Here is a 12,577-nt window from a genome sequence, read left to right as displayed (position 1 = left end):
GGGGGCTCCGGGCTGGGCGGCGCCGGGCTGGGAGCCGGGCTGGGAGGCGCAGGGCTCGGCGGATCGGGGCTAGGAGCCGGGCTGGGCCGATCCGGAGACGGAGGCGTCGGAGACGGCGGCGCAGGGCTGGGCGGCACCGGCGAAGGCGCAGGCGGTGCGGGCGACGGGGGCTCCGGGCTGGGCGGCGCAGGGCTGGGAGCCGGGCTGGGAGGCGCAGGGCTCGGCGGATCGGGGCTAGGAGCCGGGCTGGGCGGATCCGGAGACGGAGGCGTCGGAGACGGCGGCGCAGGGCTGGGCGGCACCGGCGAAGGCGCAGGCGGTGCGGGCGACGGGGGCTCCGGGCTGGGCGGCGCCGGGCTGGGAGCCGGGCTGGGAGGCGCAGGGCTCGGCGGATCGGGGCTAGGAGCCGGGCTGGGCGGATCCGGAGACGGAGGCGTCGGAGACGGCGGCGCAGGGCTGGGCGGCACCGGCGAAGGCGCAGGCGGTGCAGGCGACGGGGGCTCCGGGCTGGGCGGCGCCGGGCTGGGAGCCGGGCTGGGAGGCGCAGGGCTCGGCGGATCGGGGCTAGGAGCCGGGCTGGGCGGATCCGGAGACGGAGGCGTCGGAGACGGCGGCGCAGGGCTGGGCGGCACCGGCGAAGGCGCAGGCGGTGCGGGCGACGGGGGCTCCGGGCTGGGCGGCGCAGGGCTGGGAGCCGGGCTGGGAGGCGCAGGGCTCGGCGGATCGGGGCTAGGAGCCGGGCTGGGCGGATCCGGAGACGGAGGCGTCGGAGACGGAGGCGCAGGGCTGGGCGGCACCGGCGAAGGCGCAGGCGGTGCGGGCGACGGGGGCTCCGGGCTGGGCGGCGCAGGGCTGGGAGCCGGGCTGGGAGGCGCAGGGCTCGGCGGATCGGGGCTAGGAGCCGGGCTGGGCGGATCCGGAGACGGAGGCGTCGGAGACGGCGGCGCAGGGCTGGGCGGCACCGGCGAAGGCGCAGGCGGTGCGGGCGACGGGGGCTCCGGGCTGGGCGGCGCAGGGCTGGGAGCCGGGCTGGGAGGCGCAGGGCTCGGCGGATCGGGGCTAGGAGCCGGGCTGGGCGGATCCGGAGACGGAGGCGTCGGAGACGGCGGCGCAGGGCTGGGCGGCACCGGCGAAGGCGCAGGCGGTGCGGGCGACGGGGGCTCCGGGCTGGGCGGCGCAGGGCTGGGAGGAGAGGGGCTGGGCGGCGCGGAAGCGGGCTCCGGGCTGGGAGGATCAGGCGACGGAGGCTCCGGCGACGGAGGCGCAGGGCTGGGAGGCACCGGCAATGGCGCAGGCGACGGGGGCTCCGGGCTGGGCGGCGCAGGGCTGGGAGCCGGGCTGGGAGGCGCAGGGCTCGGCGGATCGGGGCTAGGAGCCGGGCTGGGCGGCGCCGGGCTGGGAGGAGAGGGGCTGGGCGGCGCAGGGCTGGGCGGCACCGGCGAAGGCACAGGCGGTGCGGGCGACGGGGGCTCCGGGCTGGGCGGCGCCGGGCTGGGAGGAGAGGGGCTGGGCGGCGCGGAAGCGGGCTCCGGGCTGGGAGGATCAGGCGACGGAGGCTCCGGCGACGGAGGCGCAGGGCTGGGAGGCACCGGCAATGGCGCAGGTGACGGAGGCTCCGGGCTGGGCGGCGCAGGGCTGGGAGGAGAGGGGCTGGGCGGCGCGGAAGCGGGCTCCGGGCTGGGAGGATCAGGCGACGGAGGCGCCGGCGACGGAGGCGCAGGGCTGGGAGGCACCGGCAATGGCGCAGGCGACGGAGGCTCCGGGCTAGGCGGCGCCGGGCTGGGAGGAGAGGGGCTGGGCGGCGCGGAAGCGGGCTCCGGGCTGGGAGGATCAGGCGACGGAGGCGCCGGCGACGGAGGCGCAGGGCTGGGAGGCACCGGCAATGGCGCTGGCGACGGAGGCTCCGGGCTAGGCGGCGCCGGGCTGGGAGGAGAGGGGCTGGGCGGCGTAGAAGCGGGCTCCGGGCTGGGAGGATCAGGTGACGGAGGCGCCGGCGACCGAGGCGCAGGGCTGAGAGGCACCGGCGATGGCGCAGGCGACGGAGGCTCCGGGCTAGGCGGCGCCGGGCTGGGAGGACAGGGGCTGGGCGGCGCGGAAGCGGGCTCCGGGCTGGGAGGATCAGGCGACGGAGGCTCCGGCGACGGAGGCGCAGGGCTGGGAGGCACCGGCAATGGCGCAGGCGACGGGGGCTCCGGGCTGGGCGGCGCCGGGCTGGGAGGAGAGGGGCTGGGCGGCGCGGAAGCGGGCTCCGGGCTGGGAGGATCAGGCGACGGAGGCTCCGGCGACGGAGGCGCAGGGCTGGGAGGCACCGGCAATGGCGCAGGCGACGGAGGCTCCGGGCTAGGCGGCGCCGGGCTGGGAGGAGAGGGGCTGGGCGGCGCGGAAGCGGGCTCCGGGCTGGGAGGATCAGGCGACGGAGGCTCCGGCGACGGAGGCGCCGGGCTGGGAGGCACCGGCGAGGGAGGCTCCGGGCCAGGCGGCGCCGGGCTGGGAGGAGAGGGGCTGGGCGGCGCGGAAGCGGGCTCCGGGCTGGGAGGATCAGGCGACGGAGGCTCCGGCGACGGAGGCGCAGGGCTGGGAGGCATCGGTGATGGCGCAGGCGACGGAGGCTCCGGGCTAGGCGGCTCTGGAGATGGTGGGGGATTAGGAGGCAGCGGGCTAGGTGGTTCTGGGGATGGAGGGTTCGGTGGCTCAGGGGACGGCGGATCAGGGCTCGGAGGTGTCGGCGAAGGCGGTCCTGGTCGGGGTGGCTCGGGGGAGGGTGGAGGCCTAGGCGGCTCTGGGCTTGGTGGGCCAGGAGAAGGAGGAAGAGGCGGAGGCGTCGGGTTCGGTGGCGCGGGGCTCGGCGGGCTTGGCCATGGCTGTGGGCTGGGTGGCTGTGGTGAAGGCGGCGGGGATGGCGGCTCGGGGCTTGGCGGCTCAGGACTAGGAGGCGGGCTTGGCGGAGCCGGTGATGGCGGGTCAGGGCTAGGAGGCTCCGGGGAAGGTCGCGGGCTTGGTGGGGTCGGACTGGGTGGGTCCGGGTTTGGCGGGAAAGGAGGTAGTGGGCTTGGGGGCGTGGGGCTTGGCGGTGGTGAGGGTGGAGCTGGGCTGGGTGGCCTTGGGCTTGGAGGCAGCGGTGGAGGGCTTGGAGGCTGTGGCGACGGAGGTGCTGGGGATGGTGGAGGCGACGGCGGGCTGGGAGGACTGGGTGGAGGCATGTAGAACCCGAGGCCGGTACAGACCACGCGTGCGGGCGCGATGCAGGAGCCGATGGGAGCCACGCCTGAGGAATAAAACTGGTTAGAAGCTGTTCCGGAATTTAACGTGCAGTTGAGGATGTGGGTCGCCGTACTGGTGCAAGTCACCCGGTGCAATGCAACGGGCTGGTCGCTGGCCGGAGTCCCCCAGATCGCATAGCGCGAGTTGGGCGCTAGAGAGGTTAAAGATATTCCGCCCAGGTTGTTGACGTAGCCTGACGTATAGCCCATCTGGCGGCACACTGTAGCGGCAGCGGCGTTGGCCCACCCGCTCCCACACACGACGCTCCAGTTCCCATTCCAGCACACCTGCGCGTGAGTTAGTGAGAGGGACAGGCACGGATGAAAGTACGGTAAGCGTGTTGTGCGCGCATGTACGCATGCGGTAGGATCATAGTACCTCCGCATGCAGTGCATGAGTCATGGCGCTGCACCCCAGCCGGTAGACAGGCCCGCACCACTCACCTCCACACGGCCCATGGCGGGCGTGGCGCCGTTGACCAGTCGGACGGTGCCGTTCTGGAAGCCTGCGCAGCTGTAGGGCGCAGTGGTCGCCGGCACGCTGACCTTGGCGCTCGGCGAGGCCCAGCAATTGATGCCAACCTCTGAAAACCGGCTGCAGGTGCTGGCCGCCTTGCCGAACGCCTCCAGCGGCACGCACTCTGAAAGCTTGTTCTCGTTGCCGGTGCATAAGGGCTTGATGAAACCGCCGTCCAGATGGTATGTGACGGTCACGCTCGCCAGCAGGTACGCGAAGCGCGGGTAGGTGCCGTTGGCCGCCGCAGTAGCTACGCCGTCCCAATCGATCATGGCCTCACCGATGGCTGAGCTAGAGCCCATAGCCTGGCGGCAAATGATATTGGAGAGAGAGTCGTCCCAGTAACGGGCGCAGATGAGACCCCAGGTGCCTGGCAGTAACACAAGAAGGGGCAAGGCGTTAGGGCACAGTGGGCGGGGGCAGTGCTCAGAATCTTGACACTGGGGCTAAGCAGTCGCAAAACCGCAGATCTGCAATAGCTACGTCCATAACCGCACGCTGTTGATTGTGTCGGCTCACCGTTGTAGCAGACCTCCACGCGGCCGGCTGTGGGATTGGGGCCGTCCACAAAGCGGATGTCGTAGTTCCGAGAGCAGGACGTCTGGCTCCAATAGGGTGGCGGCGACGGGGGCGGGGCTGGCGGCGAGGGCGGCGGGGCCTGGCGGGTGCAGAACACGCCCGCGACGCTGTTGGACGTGGGGCAGTTGAAGACGTCGTTGGCGGTCCATTCGCAGTCCAGGAGCGTGGGCTCGTCTCCGTAGCACACCTGCAGCTGGCTGGGGCCGCGCGGCATGCCGGCCGGCTGCACCAGGGAGTTGTTGTAGCCCCGCGCCGCCAGCTGTGTCCAGCTGTATGGCGTGCCACCGCCAAAGCCCAGCTGCTTGCACACCACCGTGGCCGCGAAGTTGGAACTGAACAGATACTGCGAACGGATGGGCAAGGAAGGAGTGGCCAGGGTTGATAGTGGGCACATGAAGTGCATGTAACGGGAGACTCGCTCCCTTGTCAACCTAGGCGACAATCCTCTTGTTACATTGGTGCGAAATGCCAGGAGTCACCCTGACTGTTGAGGTCCCAGGATCGATCCTGGATGGGTGCATGGGTCCGAACTAGTGCACAAGAGGGTTACACCCTCCTTGCCCTGAGGTGGATGGCCCGTGAGAGCGAGGCAACAACGCAACTGGGCCAAAGGCAGTAAACCCACCCCGCGCCTGCAGTGAGCCTAAACATCTACGGATGCGCTGGTGGTCTCACGAGGACGTTCGCTTCCAGGGGGGGAGGACTGTAACGGGAGACTCGCTCCCTTGTCAACCTAGGCGACAATCCTCTTGTTACAGTGCATGGCTGCAGCAGCGAAAAGCACATGGCGTACGATGACGTCCTATGGCGTTCAGCGGCAGAATACATACTTACGTCGCAGACATAGCTCCATGAGCTGTTCATGCACACGTGTACCGCGCCCTCCACCTGCAGTGCTTGGGCATGCAAGGCTTGGGTGAGTGGGGCACGTACGGAAGAAAGGCACATCGACGGACACATAAAATTGAGCCCCTAGTCGTTGCGGCCTCGATGTCCATCCCAAGCACGCACGCCCACACGTACCGTGGCCGCTGACGACGTGTCCACCACGGCTCCACTCTTGTCCACCAGGCGCAGCGCCCCTTGCGTGTCGCAGCCGTAGTTTGCAACCGGCGGAACCGGCGGCGACGGGGGTGGCGGGCTGTTGACGGACGTCAGGCACTGCACGACCAGGTCCGCACCCGCATCTACGCCCTGGACCGGCGGGCACGAGTCCACCAGGCTACCCCAGCCCTTGAAGTAGCAGTAGGTCAGCATCGCCTCGGTGCCGTTGCAGATGAGGCCATCAATCCAGGCGGGGCCCAGCTTGGCCGGGCCCCACACGTACAACGGGAGCAGGCCGCTGTAAGTCATCTTGCTGCCACCGGCAAAGCCCAGCTGCCGGCACGCGACATGCGCCTCCGGGGTACCAAAGCGTGCCGCGCAGACACGGCCCCAGGTGCCGCTGTAGCAGACCTGCAGGAAACCGGTCTGGGTCTGCCCGCTCGTGCCATCGTACACGTAGCTCGTGCCGTTACCGGTAACAAGCCGCAGCTTGCCGTCTTCGCCCGCAGAGCCTGAATGAGCACGTAAGGCAGAACCGTAGTAAGACAGATGGCAAACAAGGGAACACGTCGCGGGTAACTGGTTCCAGCGTAGCGACACGAGCAGCAGGAGTATGGTATGTCGTTGTGACTCACAGGTATCTCCAACTGGCGGTGGCGCTGGCGGTGGCGGCGATGGTGGCGGCGGCGGGGAGAGCCAGGTCTTCGAGCACCAGATGTTGAGGTCAGCGAGGTGTGACTGACACACGGTCTTGCCGCCGTACAGCGTAGACTCAAGTGACAAGACACCAAGTTGGCCGGGGTAGAATGTGGTGTTGGTGATGGTGTAGTTGTAATTGGAGTAGCGCGCACACTCGGCGAATGAGGTCTCAGCGCCTGTGCAGTTGGCAATGGACAGCCATACAGGCTGGCCGGATGGCGCGAAGCCGTACGTGCCGTTGGCTACCACGCCGCCGTACTCGAGCCCTCCCCCCAGCTGCCGACACGCCACGCGCGCCTCAGGCGTCGACCAGTACTCCTGTTGCACGGCGAAGCAGGCAGGGCATGCAAGAAATGCTCGCCGGGAGTGAGCAACACAAACATGCACTAGGGCTTGTCTAACATGCCCCATATGCGTGCTCCCCGAGCAAAGTGACGCTGCATACGCCATCCAAGTCGCTCACCGCGCACAAGGTGCCCCACTGTCCATTGTAGCAGAACTCCAGGCGTCCCCCCGCGGTACCGGCCGTGGTGTCACTGTACATGTAGGTCTTGGTCGAGGTGTCGTTGGGCGCCAAGCGGAGAGCGCCGGGTGTGGTGCCTGTGTACGAAGCAGGGAGTAGTGGCACCGCAGTAAGAAGCAAGGTACCACAAGAAAGACAATACGTGCTGGGCTTAGATGTGCAGCCTTGTAACGGGCGGCATCCCTGCTGCATGCACAGCTCACATGCGTACGGGCTCGCAGGCGGCGGCGGCGCAGCAATGGTCGGCGAGTTGGAGCACGCCACCACGGCGCGTGTACCACTGGTGCAGTCGGTCACCTCGCGCAGGCCCCACATCTGGCACTTGAAGAACCTGTCCTCGTTGCCGGTGCATTGCGTGTACGAGGCCCACACCGGCAGCGAGCCCATGCTAGCCGTCATGTTCACGAAGAAGTAGCTGTAGCCGAGGTGCCTACGGGAGGCAAGGAGCAATACACACATGCATGCTCGCACGCGCCCTCGCCCTTGCGCCGTCCAACTAATACGCATGCGTTTATTTGCATCGGCAAGCAATACCGGTACGTGACATGAGGAAGAGCTGGTAGGTTATACTGCATCCAGACCACCCCGCCCCCGCACCGCACCCGCAGGTACACAGCAGGGCAGCAGCAGCGGTAACCCAGTGAAATCATACCTGCACAGCACCTCGGCTTCTTCGACACCCCAGTAGCTGTCCGCGCAGATGGTGCCCCACCGCCGATTGTAGCATACCTCCACACGACCTGCCACCTCGGCGCCACCTACTGACGCGTCATCCGTTGGAACCAAGCGGATGTCGCCCAGAGTTGAGCCTGTTGTCATGGTGTGGCACAGGAGTCAGGTGCGGCGTGTGCTGCTGGGGTCTACGTACACAGCTATTTAGCTGTCCCACGTACGGACCCCCCCCTCCTCAGCATACCCCCTCCTCAGCATACCCGGCGACGCACATTGGGCTGTGTCGCTGTACTGCGGCCCAAGGGTCGTGTTGGAGCACACAATGCCGGCATCCATTCCGTGAGTGCACTGGGTGCTCCCGTAGGCAAGCAGCTGGTTGCAGGCCGACAAATCCGCCTCAGCACCCCTGTGCATATAATAAACAGGGAGAAGCGGGATACGACACATGTATGGCGCGAGCACAACAGCCAATGTATGCCGCACTGAGCTTGGCCAGCCTTTTCTGCCGCGGCTGGCAACCAACTCACGTGCAGTTGAGGTCCGCGAGCCAGATGGGCACACTGGGCTGAGCAACCTGCCACGGCTCCGTGGAGCTCCACGACTCGTTCAGCCGCTTCGCCACGCCATACGTGTAGCTGAGACCCTTGCACGCCACCGTCGCGTCCACATCATCCCATAGCCGGCGGCACACACTGGGGTGGCAGTGAAGTAGTGGCAATTCGCTTCGGACAGGGTTCCGGGCAAGTAGCTAACTACAGTCCATTTCAAGACGAAATACGGCGGTAAACTAAGTGTATCCGTAGTAATTCTGTACAGATGCGCTTCCAGCAGTCTGACGGCCCGCATAGCCCGCATGCGCTTGCTTACGTGCCCCAGACGCCGTTGATGCAGACCTCAATGCGGCCCACAACCGTGCCGTTCGCATAGGTGGTGGCATTGTTGACACGTGTCGCCCATTGCGTGCCTGCAGCCCGGACAACGTGGGGAGCAATGCCACAAAACGTTTGGCCAGGGCTCGACACTTGAGGCAGAAGCAAGGCAATCCAAGGGCGTGCGGTGTGTTGTCGCACAGCCTCATACCGTAAACAACACAAACGCTAAATCCTGAACTGCACATGTACTCTATGCATAATAAGCATGCCCCACACGGTACGCACATGTATCGTTTGTGTAGGGGATGGCGGTCACGCTGTCCTGGGTACTCCCAGACCCCGTTGAGCCATCACACACCACGCCCGCCACATCCAGGCTTGAGCAGGAGTCGAGGTTGCCCCAGGCCGTCTGCCTGCAATCCGAGAGTGAGGCCTCCGTGCCCACACATGTGACGTTGGAGATCTGTGGACAGCAGCACAAGAGTTAAGGCATGTGCGTGCATCCCATGCGGGCCTGGCCTTTCATCCCTGCTTTATTACAACAGTCACCCACACACACATACGCGCACACACGCCCCGCAGGCCCCTACGTACGAAGAAGAAATACTGATCCGATGACGCTGCGCCGAAGTAGCCCTTCTGTGTGGGCTGGGCGGTGGTGGTCGTGTACCCTAGCTGGCGGCAGACCACCTGCGCCTCTGGGTAGCCCCACCCGCGCGAGCACACGCTGCTCCACCACACTGCATGGGGCCATCATCCCATCAAGGGCGTGAGATAGACGTGCATCAGGCGAAAGAAGAGGCGCCGGCAAGGGCTTGTGAGCCAAGCACGTCCGTTGCGATACCAGACTTACGCTTGCCGCCGATGTCGGGTGCACAAATCTCCACGCGACCCCTGCCATCAAAACTGGAGCTGACGAGGCGCACGGTGCCGTTGCTAGCGCCTGTTGCAGAAGGGGAATGCTTGGCGGCGGCGGTACACCATGCATCATTTCATTGGCACTAGTTGGACCTGCTGCAGCCTCGAACGCCTATCTTTGCATGCCATGCATCACAGGGCGCACGCACTCACATGCATAGCGTGTGTAGTTCAGAGGCGGTGGCGGAGGTGGGCTGGGCGGCGCCGGTGGAAGCGGGGCCACCACGCCGCCTTGGTAGCGCCATCGCTCCAGCGCACCGAAGTGCTGCGCCGTGAGCGGCGTCCACCTGGAGTAGGACGTATTGTCTGAGGGCCTGCCGCTCACCACGCCTATCGCCTTGTAGTCCCCAAGATCGAACACAGAGCTCCCGGAGGCTCCAGGGTAGGTGTAGCATGAGGTCAGCGGCTGCAAGGCGGCAGCATGTATGGTAGCAGACAGAGCGCGCGGTAGGAAGGAGGAAACAAGGCAGCACAGCAGGCCAAACATTGGGTCACATGGAAAGACAACAGGCAGCCCACCAAACTCGCTATTTCATTGCAGGCCACGCCGCCACGCCAGGCACCTGAAAGTCAGCCTGGCAGGTGGTGCCCGGGAAGCTGAAGTCACAGCACATCTGGGTGTAAGAAGCTGACGCCGCGAAGTCCCCCAAGCGCCGGTCGTTCGGGTAGCCGCACGTGGATGCCGAGTAGAGGCTCTGCGCGCGCAGTTGCGAATGCTGCTGTAGTTTGCAAAAAAGGGGACATGGATCTCCTGCCGGAGCAGGACCCACAAATTTACGGCTGTCAAGGCGCCTGACCTTCAGCAGCGAGCGAGCACCGCCGGAGACCCTGCCGTAGCGTAGCTCCTGCTCAGGCGCTACACGCACTGCGCATCATTCCGGCTCCGGCCTTCGCTCACCTTTGCACAGTCGTACTTGTACCCGAGGTACGTGGGGTATGGCATGATGGTAGAGGTGTCGCTGGCCTCCGCTCGGATCATTGCGATGTCGTAGTAGTTAACTTCGTTAAGGTAGTTGGTGCGGTTCCATTCCGAACGGTACCAGGTCGTGAACACGGCCTTGTAGGTGCCGTTCCACACATCGCCCGACATGGCCGGACGGATCTGCGGCAGGGCATCAAGGGCAGCGCTCTTGGACGTATGCGGGCTCGCCTACCTAAGCTCGTACGTTTAATGCAGCGCTACTCCCGAAACATCCTCCACCTCGCCAAGCCCTATGGGCGGCCATCGCCCCTCTCCCAGGCGCCGGACGGAGCAAGCAACAGGTCTCTTTATAATGCCCCCGAGCCCTGCTCACCACAAAGTTTGTGTAAGTCGCGCCGGCGGCCCAGTTGTACACGCAATGCGTGGCGGTCAAGACATCGTATCCAGACACCCACGTGCCCGAGCAGGACGTCGCTGTGTTGGTCCCCGTGGTCACGAAGTACATCTGCACAACGGCGTTGTTCGGCCAGTATCCCGTGTCCCTGACTGGGTAGCGTGCGTCCTCCTTCTGCAGCAGGCCGCGCCTGCGACGGCGCACTCCCTGTCCCGCCGCCGCTCGATGAAGCGATGCGGGTTGCGCCTGCTGCCGCTCCTCCGCCTGGCCGTCATCCCCCTCGTTTGAATCCGATTCCCACTGCTGCTGCTCTGGGTCCTCGCCCTCGTGTCCGTTCCCTCTCGACCGCTCCGGCTGCTGCGCCTGTTGCTGTCGCTGCTGACGCAACAAGCGGTGCCGCTCCCTCCTACGCATTAATAACTCCGCATCCGTGACGGAGCCCTGCCGCTCGCTGCCCAGAGAGCTGACGTCTAGCGCCCACGGCCGAGCCTCCGCATACAGGGATCCATCTGCATGTAGCCGGAATGAGCGAAACAAGAGCTCCGAACTACCAAGCCTGTGGTGGGCGGAAGGATGGCAAGGTGACAAGGCAGGTGAGCGGCTGCATGTTACTGATGACACAGCCCCGAATGCCGCAGCAGCGGTTGGCTCCAACAAAGCGCGCAATCACATGCGCCTACAACAGCCCAGTGGTATCGCGTTATCTCGGGTATCCTCTCGAAGCGGCCCAGCCCCATACCGCCCAGCCCGCCGCCGGGCACTACTCACTCCTGCGTGGCTCTTCGGCGCCTCTCGGTTGCTGGGTCCGTGGTCTCTGGCACCCCCGCCACACCCAGGTCCGCGGCTAGGCCCAGGTAGACGAAACCCTCTGTCCAGTACCGCGTGACCGCCTCCGTGTCGACAATGCTGCCCTGCTCAACAACCGCGTCTGCTGCCTGGGCCGCGGGCTGTGCTGGTGGTTCAGGGGGCGGTGGGGAGTTCGGAGGTGCTGGCGGGGGCCCGAGTGATACCCCTCTCCCAGCATCCGCCTGAGCCACCAAGGGCAATAGCTCCTCTGGAGGCATGGGAGCTGCTGGAGGAAGGGACGCCGCGAGCGACTGGAACAACGGGTCCGCTGCGGACGAATCAAAAGTTGCAGCGCAGTCAGACTCGCGCTCACACCTCGAGTGTGGTCACAATTGTATATAATGAGCGTCGCTCTTACCGTTACACGCCCCGTCGACGAAGTCCAGCAGGCCTTGGCATTTCGCAAGGCAGGCATTCGCTATGGTTAGCCCACCAGACGTGCAGACAGGGCTAAGTGCTGCGTTGCAGCTGATGCAATCTGTGATGTCTGGAGGTGCGGGCGTGCCCGGCGGTGGAGCAAGAGCCCGAGCACCAAAGAGTAGTGCGCCATGCAGCAGCAACCCGCCGAGCAGCAACAGAGTTGTTATTCTCTTAGGCCGCCAGCCCAACATGCTGCGCGCAAACTAAGTCTTCAGTATTCTAAAGATGAATGCAGGAGCCGGCGAGGCCCCCGAGCTACTCCACAGCTTATCGTAGGTGCTGGCCTCACTGCATACTTTATACATCATTATTTGCACACAATAGTACAGGACATGTGGAAACTAGTGCGGTGACCGCCGGGACAAGCTCGGCCTTGATATGTGTGTCCAGTCAACCAAAGGAATGTAAAGGCTCAAATGCATAATATCAGGGTAAAGAGCAGCACTGCGAAGCCCGTGTGAGCTCGCAGAAGAAAAAGGGGGACCATCAAACATACCGGTATGTCGTCGCTTGCGTTGGATGCAGTAATACAGAAGTCAGTATGATTTCTGACGGTGTTTTTGCGCTACAGTTCGTTAAGCTGCGTCAGCCGGGTTTTTAATTTCAGTGACGAAACGCTGGCCCCTCGACGCCCTGGACGACCACAGATTTTTGCGATCCTCCCCTCAACCCCCACCTTCTCCAAACCCTACCGCTACGCAGTACCCCGGCTTGCCCCCTCCCCCTGTCGCATTGCGCACCATTGCAGGCCACGCATGACGGGAACTTAACCCCCGATCCCAGCATTTCATCGGCTATGGTCACGTTCCCAACGTCCAGTTCCGCGCAGTCGCAGTTGCGCGAACGGGATGGGAGGGAGATGCGGGGCTGGTATCAGGGGAGGGATTTGCGCGGGGAGGCGCCGGTGAACA

General features: G+C 65.6%; 1 protein-coding gene across 1 annotated transcript in view; it reads right to left on the bottom strand.

Moving 5' to 3' along the window:
* Positions 1-12,235, bottom strand: part of CHLRE_01g042502v5 (uncharacterized protein) — a 20,236-nt gene extending 8,001 nt beyond the window's left edge. Inside the window, exons 1-22 of the mRNA XM_043058834.1 lie at positions 11,605-12,235; positions 11,169-11,514; positions 10,380-10,956; positions 9,983-10,186; positions 9,648-9,779; positions 9,238-9,490; positions 9,020-9,109; positions 8,761-8,906; positions 8,452-8,629; positions 8,162-8,258; positions 7,822-7,986; positions 7,567-7,700; positions 7,275-7,431; positions 6,826-7,052; positions 6,563-6,699; positions 6,036-6,417; positions 5,380-5,912; positions 5,191-5,244; positions 4,297-4,699; positions 3,705-4,147; positions 3,065-3,548; positions 7-2,626 (exon numbers count right to left, since the gene is read on the bottom strand). Coding sequence (XP_042928748.1) covers positions 7-2,626; positions 3,065-3,548; positions 3,705-4,147; positions 4,297-4,699; positions 5,191-5,244; positions 5,380-5,912; positions 6,036-6,417; positions 6,563-6,699; positions 6,826-7,052; positions 7,275-7,431; positions 7,567-7,700; positions 7,822-7,986; positions 8,162-8,258; positions 8,452-8,629; positions 8,761-8,906; positions 9,020-9,109; positions 9,238-9,490; positions 9,648-9,779; positions 9,983-10,186; positions 10,380-10,956; positions 11,169-11,464 — 7,712 coding nt within the window. The 5' untranslated portion in view covers positions 11,465-11,514; positions 11,605-12,235. The remainder of the gene's footprint in view (positions 1-6; positions 2,627-3,064; positions 3,549-3,704; positions 4,148-4,296; positions 4,700-5,190; positions 5,245-5,379; positions 5,913-6,035; positions 6,418-6,562; positions 6,700-6,825; positions 7,053-7,274; positions 7,432-7,566; positions 7,701-7,821; positions 7,987-8,161; positions 8,259-8,451; positions 8,630-8,760; positions 8,907-9,019; positions 9,110-9,237; positions 9,491-9,647; positions 9,780-9,982; positions 10,187-10,379; positions 10,957-11,168; positions 11,515-11,604) is intronic.
* Between the last annotated feature and the right edge of the window lie 342 nt (positions 12,236-12,577).

This window comes from Chlamydomonas reinhardtii, chromosome 1, assembly GCF_000002595.2.
Source record: "Chlamydomonas reinhardtii strain CC-503 cw92 mt+ chromosome 1, whole genome shotgun sequence".
NCBI lineage: Eukaryota > Viridiplantae > Chlorophyta > Chlorophyceae > Chlamydomonadales > Chlamydomonadaceae > Chlamydomonas > Chlamydomonas reinhardtii.
Note: the sequence above shows the minus strand (reverse complement) of the source record. Positions and strands in the feature narration are given on the sequence as shown.